Source organism: Cryptomeria japonica, chromosome 5 (assembly GCF_030272615.1).
Source record: "Cryptomeria japonica chromosome 5, Sugi_1.0, whole genome shotgun sequence".
NCBI lineage: Eukaryota > Viridiplantae > Streptophyta > Pinopsida > Cupressales > Cupressaceae > Cryptomeria > Cryptomeria japonica.
In genome coordinates, this window is record NC_081409.1 from 718,129,046 (window position 1) to 718,137,798 (window position 8,753).

The window sequence follows — 8,753 nt, forward strand, 5'->3', positions numbered from 1 at the left end:
CTATGATTAACAATATACTTTTAAATTCCTTACAAATATGGTTAAAGGAATGGATCCTAGACAAGAAAGGTCTAGAATTAAGCTAAGTGTTGATTATTTGAGTGTGTTTTTTATTCACACATACCAAAACAAAAAAGCTGTAAGTTAGATGATAAAGACCTAAAATACATTTTTATTGTTTATGGACCTACAAATAATAGATATAGCATGTATGATGATCCAATAGGAAAAAACTTGAGATGAGTTGAAATGTGGTATTTAATATCTACCAATTTTGACTATAGGAAGTATAAAAATCTTACATAATGATTGAATGTGTTTCTTGAAAAATCTTCTTCCACTATAAGATGGATGTGATATTAGGCTAGTGAAGTCATTCCTTTCTATTCCTTCTATTTCATTGTTGTGGATTTTATAATACATAATGATCAACCCCACAAATATAACATCTAGCTATAGGTCCTTTTACCTAAGTAACATTAAACCTTTTTATTTTCATTTCCATTCCCTTCGCTTCCCTCTCATTTTTATCCTAATAGTTCCCCTTGAAGAACTTTTTCCTTTTTAAAAGATTTATCATTAGACCTATTGCCTTTGTGGAATTTAAATAGTATTTTGAAAAGGTTACAAAAGATTGATTAGGATCCTTAGCCTTGTCTCAATGTCTATGGAAAATTTAAATTATCATTTTTGTGGTAGCCTTGATATTTCCTTAGGAAAATCATCTATAAAGTCCTAGAGGATTGGGTAGTTAGGTATAAAGGCTCCTCATTAATATTAAGGTCATCAATATGAATAGCACACGAAGTGCACCCTTTTCTATATTCCTTCTTCATTTTTATTACAAAAATTTACCTTAGACTTTCTTATTTCTAAACACAACTAATCTTCGTTGGACTACTATTGTCACCCAAACAAGAAAGAAGCATGTGAAGTAAATTCACTATAATCTTTTGTTGAGCTAACCAGTTAATTTTAAATCTTGTTATTTCCAAATTACTACATTGTAAACAATGACTCACTATTTTCTCTACTTCATTAATGTATTGAACCATCCAACAACTAAATCTTGACCCATATGTTAAATCTTCAAAGTTCCAACTCAATACATGGTAACTAATGATCCACTATTTTCTCTACTTGATTAATGTATTGAACCATTTAAGAGTTAGGTATATATCCTACTCTCTTAGGTCACTTAGATTCATAGTTTTAGGTTCAATAAAATATTCAAATGCACTAGTGTGTATCAAAATATCAATAAGACATACAAAAATATTACTTAATAGTGCAATAGGTGTTGTCTGAAAATCAAATTTCCTATTTATCATTACATCATGTACATATTGTCGAGCTAGTTAATGTTGTTCCATTCTATTACTTTTAGTTGATTGCTATTGATATTGGTTTGCATAATGATCACCCTCACATGCATATCATGATCTCCTAATTAACTAATAAATATTCTTAGGATCACTAAAATATTAAATGCACTAGGGTGAACCAAAATATAAATACTGAAATATAAATAAGACATACAAAAGCTTAGCTAATAGTTGAATAGGTGTTTCTTGAAAATTTGACTACCTAATATCCACTATAGTATGGATATTATGTTGAGCTAACTAATATTATTCTTTTTTATTCTTCTTAGTTGATCTCTATAGATATTGGTTTGCATAATGATCACCCCCACATATATATAATCTATCTCTAGGTCCATTCTACCTACTTGGTTTAACCTTGATGTTTTCATTGCATACCTTGGAATTTGCCTCTTATTTATCTAAATGTTATCCCTTCAATATTTTTCTCCTTCATTTACTTTTTGAAGAGTTTGACAATGAATGATTAGTTTAATCTTATCCCTGCCTTGAATTTTCCTTCCTATAGCGAGTTATGTTCAACTTTTATTGTTCTAACTTAATGGATTTATCAAATACTTCATCCATAATTAAAGGAATATGGATGTCCACATCATATCCTAAATGAGGTTTCAACCCTAAAATTAATTTTCTAATTTTGAATTTCTTTTAAAATTTCTATAATGGAATATACTTTAGTAGTTGGGTGAATTTATTCCATGAAGTTCTATAACGATCATTTCTACTTGTTTGAAATTTTAAAAATCCATTAGTGTTAATTCAGAATGTAGTTGAGGAAGAAAGTGTTTTCAAAACAAGTTTAGGAATTTTTTCAATGGGATTTTATAAATGTTGTTAATTATTTTTCTATCATTTCACTATCCCAACAAGTGGCTTTTTTATCACCTAGTTGATACACTTCTTAAATTTCATTGATATTATTTAAGAGATTCACCAGTTTGAAGTATTTTTCAATATTGATGATCCAAGTCTCTGATCCATCCTTGATCATTTTTCCATCAAATTTATGAAGGACAAGCTTCTTAAGGTCCTTTTCTAATTCAATTTCAATCCAAGCATGCTTTCCACTAGGTCTTGCTTCCTCCTTCATTGGAATTTATCATTTAATACCTTGATAGTTTATATGATTTTATCAATTTTTTCTTGATTAATATTTGGGTTCCTACATTACATAGTTTATGTGGACTACTTGTTTCAAGGTGTCTATTATATTCCACAAGTCAATTAATAGAGTCAATGTTTGATCCAATTTATATTATGTTTCACTAACATTACTTGGAACCAATTTGTTAGTTCTTTTTGTGCAAACTATGATTGTCCTATCTCAATAATGTATTCATGGCAAGTTAATTAACAAACCATTGAAGTTTACTAAAAAAAATTAGTAAATCAAAATTAGATCTCATATACTTGTCATATAGAAAATCAATATTATTGTAATTTATAAAATTTAATAGAATTATAAATCTTATTATAATAAGATATATCCTTGATAAATCTCATAGATACTAGTCCAATTCAATTTCTTCAAGTTATTCATATTCTATGCCCTTAAGACTACTTAAGGTAGGATATATGTGTAAGTAATCCTATAATACCACCCTAGTTATGGTTGGTTTTCTACTTTTACTCTTATCCTCAATTTATTTACCTACTCTAGATTTTGTAATCCATCAAAACAAGGAGAAAATAAATGTTTATTTGTCTTGAACAAAATAAGAATATCATTTTATGCTAAGCACAATAGTTTGTAAACCCTAGAGTTAGGTCTAGACTCTCCTCCTACATACTACATGTAAATACCATTATCTTATAATAATATAAAATGTGTAAGTTATAAATTTTGAAACTAAATAATAGATAATATATTAATCATTAAATTTCACTAAATAAAGAAATAATTTTATTCACTATAATCATGTGTATTCCATATTTAATAAATCAAAATATCATCATCATACATCATAATTTTACAATAAGAACATATTGGTCTTTAAAAAAGACCTCATAATATATGACATTATCTCTTCAATCACAATGATTACATGATCATTGAACAATAGTGAAAAAATTGAGTATGATCTTGAGAGAGAGAGAGAGAGAGAGGGAGAGAGAGAGATCCTAGGGTGCTTTTTTACCCAACCATGAAGTCATAGATTCCCTAAACGTACTCCAAATTGGAGAAGCCTAGCTCTTCACAAATGATATAACAATATGAAGAAAATGCACATGAATGAATTTAGTGCAACATGTATTCCTAGAACATCAAACATTTATATTACTAATGCTCATGCATGCATGTCTAATCAATGCATAATATTTGTAAAACATGTTTTTCACTTTTTTCAAGCTTTGGCTAAAGCATTTCATGTGCTATATTACATTGCACATTAGGTTACATAGGCTAAATTACCTATTGTTCTCTATTTTTTCATATTCAACACATATCCACTCTCTAAGGTTTTAGCTATAGTTTGACAAGGAATAAAGTATCCTATTACCATAAGGGGGTGAACACATCAAGTTGGTTTGGCTAGAACTATTAAATTACCCATTCTCTAGCCCATGTGAAGAAATGAATAAATATGTACACTACATTATAGTTACAAACAAGAAGCAACAAAATGATTTGTCTTGAATGACGAACCTTCCAACTACCTAGTAGTTGAAATCCTTATTGTTGACATTTTGTTCCAAGGCTAAAGAAGTCCAAATATAAAATATTGTTGATGTTGCTAAGTGTGCATGTGAGGCTAACCAAAGTCATGTGTCGTGGTGCATGATGAAGCAAGGACTAGTATAGTATCATGTATGGTGATGTAGAATAAATAGTGTGTTGTGATATATGATGACACTAGGGATTGCATGCAAGGTGCACATGTTGAGGAGGTCATAGAAATTCCAAAAAGTATTAAAGCACATGTTATATTTTCAAAAACTTGCTATGTTTTGTTCAAGATTGTCAATCCAAATATATAAAAAAATCAAAGCTAACATAATTATATGTAAATTATCTACTAATAAATAGTAACTAATGCTAGTTAAAATATGTAAGTGAAGTTAGAACCAAATATCTCAGTAGAGAGAGTTATAACATAATATCTCAATAAAAAGTTACTAAATTTCTGAATCTTATCCTTATTTCTTCTTTGTCATTTTTTGTTAACGAAATAGAGTGTGTTATGTCAAGCGTAAATCATTTTAAAATTTTGATTTGAGAACGTATCTAAAAGTAGAAACATAAGAGTTGTCCATTTCACTAAAATTATACAAGATTCAATTCCAACTTCATCCCTTAAAATATGAAAGATCTTGCAAACTTTTAATTTTAACCTAGCTTTCTTTGGTCCGTATTATATATAAACGCTAGTGCTTCATTCATATACCAAGTCACTTCCCATTCTTCTAATTGGTGTAATGGATCACACTACTGAGCACTCTTCTCAGATTAAAAGCCCGAGCAGTCTTTAGGACCGCAGAAGATAATCGAAAAGTCTCTAGGTGGTGGTTTTTTTTTGGCTGATCAAAGCATAAAGACATATTGAACAAATCTTAAATCACTTGATTCTAACAAATTCAAGACACGCCTTCCCCTCAAGTTTGCTTCGAAAGAAATGCCGCATATAATCTTCATTCATGAATGTTCTGTATTGGCAAGGATTCAACTCATCTATGAGCTCTGGAGAAGGACACAATTCTGCTTCCTTACTTGGAGTATAAAACATAGCAATGGAGACTTGATCTCTGTCGATGTTTGTGACCGCTTTGTGCTCAATGCTCTTATATATTCCATTGCTCAGTACCTAGATCAAAACACAAAAACAAAGCTTTGATTTCATATCAATCAGGTGGCATCAAACACTAATTTCCATCTATCAAATCCAGGTAATACATCATCAAGAACGAAGAGAAGAGAGTTTTGTTTAATACAAAAATATTTAAATCCTACAATAATTAACAAATTGGACCTAAAAAATCACAATTACATACCTATACGAATAATCTTTAAACCAATTTAACGTCCTACAGATTCTTTTGGCCTAAAGACAGCTAAATATCCATTGTCATTACCTCATGTACGTCCCCAATATTGATAACCAGGGAACCCATTTGCCATCCTTACGGATCTGCAACCCCACTGTTTCATCATCCTGCAGCAACGGTGTCAGAGCAGTAGAGCACTTCCATCTGCATGAGGGCTTATGCCTAAAACAAGATCTGGTCTTGGGCAGGCTGGGTAGTAATTCATTCGTATTGCCTGTTCCATTTCCCCACACATGTTAATGAAAGTGTCTGGTTTTAGCCCAATTTTCTCTGATAAAAGGAAAAAATTGTCTTGCAAAGCTTTTGAATTTCAAGAGCGTATTGACCCACAGTTTCTCTGCAACAAATGGGCGGCGGAATTAGATCAGAAAATAAAAATTATGTAAGTCAGATGGATGGGAAATTGCTAATTGAACAACCAATTATTATGAAATAGACTGAAAAGGGGAATTGAAGAAGTAGATATGCTTTACAATGTCACGTACGTATAGCCACCAGCGACCTAGTGCAACAAAAGAGAGGAAAGATCGATTCACTGACATTTTATCAACATGAGATCAACAAAATAATTAACCATATTTGCTTGAATTTTATTTTATTCCTTGTATGGAAAGAGGGAAATGTTGAAAATGAGACTGATGCAATGCCACATTTTCTTGATGAACTAAGAGGCCAAAAACACACATTAATGGAAGACAGTGTCTATCCATCAAATCAATTGCAATTTCCCATACTCTGTACAACTGGCCCTGCAGTACAGTTCATAAGTATGCTCAGTGCATATGGTCATCATATTTTTTACTGTGCAAAAAACCGCTAAACGAAGGCAGACCTGAATATTTTACTCATCTGGCTCAGGTCAGTCCCATGTTGGAGGCTCTTCTACTTTTATTATGGAGTTTCAAAGAATGTTTGAGATAAAGAAACAGGTTTAAATATTAAAAAACTGAGGCAAGTTTATGGCCTGGAGACTTTGATTAGCTAAGGCATACAAGGTTCCTGCACCAGTTTAAATAAGACTCTTAACATCTTGAAGCAAAAAACAGAGGAAGGTGAACAAATAATAATAATAACAGTAGTGAACAGAAAAATATGTTAAATATCAAATTTACAAAGAGCTTCAACTCTCTTTCCCAGCAGAGCTCAAAACAACTTTGGACAGCAGACTTCCTTGCACACGATAGACATCTCTGTTCACCTTTTTTGCAGTCCCACAGAAAACAAAAGGCTCAGTTTTTTTTTTTCAGTAAACTAGAACCTTCTTACATAAGAGCTTCAACTCAATCCAGCAAAAAATAAAACCCGAAACAGAGTATATCAAATCTTTTATAAACTACCTATTATTTAATACAAGCTGAGCAGCTGCTATCATCATTCATGCGAAGACTGTCAGAAAAGTTGATGTTGAATATTGTTATGTAAAACAAGGGCTGGAAAATTTGACTAAGTCCATGCGAGGGAGAAGAAAGACCATACCAAAGGATAGAGATTCTGCAACAAACAAGAGAAAACAGAACAGAGCAGGGGAAAGAATCAATCCTATCAAATGCTTCCCATACTGAGATTTAAGGAGCTACAGATAAAACAGGACAGCTAAGTAGTGGTGGATGGGATTATAATTCCGGCACACCCCTTAATCACAACTATCGCCATTTAGAACACCTAACCGATCTTCTACATACTCAAAGATTTCCTTTCATAATGCCTTGGAGAAGGTATCTTCACATTGGTCTTTAGACTTGCAAAATTTGAAATAAATCTCTCCATTGTTGATCAACTCTCTGATGAAATGGTATCGGTGTCAATAAGCTTATCTCTCTTGTGAAATACAGGATTCTTGGATAGTGCTATAAAACCAATCTTTTACAAACTATCTATTATGTAATACATTTAGCAGGTGCTATCATAATTCATACAAAGACTATTAAAAAAGTTGAAGTGGAATATTGTTATGTAAAACAAGGACTTGAAAATCTGATGCAGATTGAAACTCTGCAGGCAAGTCCCAGCGAAGCTGTTCAGTTTTATTCTCAGTACTCTCCATGACATACTCTACTTCTGCATGATAAAAAAAATTAATACATTTTGTGAAAAAACAAAAACGGAAAAAATATATATACCCATCAATAAGAAAAACAGATTCACTGGATTAGAATGTATATGTTTCATCAAGCCAAAAAAATAAATTTATAGATAGGAACCAAAATCCTCTCCAAACTGAGAGACCAGCACCCCAAAATCATTCCTCTTACATGAACACCAAAAACTCCTAAATAAGGGGTCACGAAAAAAACTTAACCCAAAAATAGGGACTGCCTAAATCAGAAGTTACATTCCACAACCCACGAACAGCTACAAAATAGCAAACTGGACAGCTAGCAGAAATCTTAACTTCCACCTCTTCAAAAAGCCTAAACCTCTTGGTTCAAAAGAACCAGACAATGTTGCCACCCATGCGAAAGTGCAAACCTTTCAGTAGGCCTATGATCAAGGCATTCTCTTGGGATTTTCTTGGTACAATCTGAACTATTGCTAAAGTTTTCCCAGTTTTTCTTTAAGACAGGAGTCCAGTGCTGATTCCACCAATCAGTAGGACTAGTAAAGCTATGCAAAGTCCCTAAAGCAGAATCAATAGAATAATCACTACTCTATCATTAATAGACTTGAAATTTTTCCTCTCGTTCCAATCATAATTCACATCAGTGTTGTTCTATTGAGTTATATGGTCACTGTTAACCAAATTTCTCATCACACTACAAGTGAAATTTCAATATTTACCTTCTGAGGTTCACCAATAGTTGTTTTAGTTGAATTTCATTGCAGGTTAACCTCAAATTTCGGTTGGATTTCACTCTTAAAATTGTTTGTCTATTTTGCTCCAAAATTTTCATTCAACTCTCTTTTTGGCTGATCTAAAACTTCACTTTTCTCTTCAAGCTCAAATCTAGCTTTTATTAGAAGACACAAAGCTACCACTTCAAATGCTTATTCGTTCCATGCTTTTAAGAGTGTTTTTCCTTCATATTGAACCTCGCAGGCGTTCTCTCTAACAAATGACATGCATTCATTGGCACCTAGATTTGTGTGGATCTTTGGATTGAGTTCCTAAGCTTGGCCCTTGCTAAGTTGCCAATGACAAGGTAATCATTACCAATATGGTATTAGAATTTATTTAATATTATTTATTGATTAATCATGTCTATTAAACAATGTGTTTCCAAATAGTAATTAATTAAAGTAATGGATTGACTTCCTTATGAGTTTGCATAGGTTTATGTGTGTTTGGATTGAGGTCATCTTACAAGGATTCAATGTGCTGCTATG

At 32.0% G+C, this 8,753-nt stretch overlaps 1 protein-coding gene across 1 annotated transcript; it reads right to left on the reverse strand.

Moving 5' to 3' along the window:
* Positions 1–4,942: 4,942 nt before the first annotated feature.
* Positions 4,943–7,473, reverse strand: LOC131876122 (S-norcoclaurine synthase 1-like). Its single transcript, XM_059220911.1, has 5 exons — positions 7,396–7,473; positions 6,906–7,002; positions 5,457–5,643; positions 5,366–5,375; positions 4,943–5,188 (listed from the first exon to the last, which is right to left on the reverse strand). Exons 1-5 carry the CDS (start codon positions 7,471–7,473, stop codon positions 4,943–4,945), a joined length of 618 nt encoding a protein of 205 aa, XP_059076894.1.
* Between the last annotated feature and the right edge of the window lie 1,280 nt (positions 7,474–8,753).

What these genes read in the sequence shown, in the direction of transcription:
- LOC131876122 (XM_059220911.1), bottom strand. Translation starts at nt 7,473, where the DNA reads ATGGAGAGTACTGAGAATAAAACTGAACAGCTTCGCTGGGACTTGCCT. An exon ending in AATCTGCATCAGATTTTCAA is followed by an intron (nt 7,003 to 7,395) that starts GTCCTTGTTTTA and finishes TTTTATCTGTAG; the next exon opens with CTCCTTAAATCTCAGTATGG. An exon ending in TGCAGAATCTCTATCCTTTG is followed by an intron (nt 5,644 to 6,905) that starts GTATGGTCTTTC and finishes GAAATGGAACAG; the next exon opens with GCAATACGAATGAATTACTA.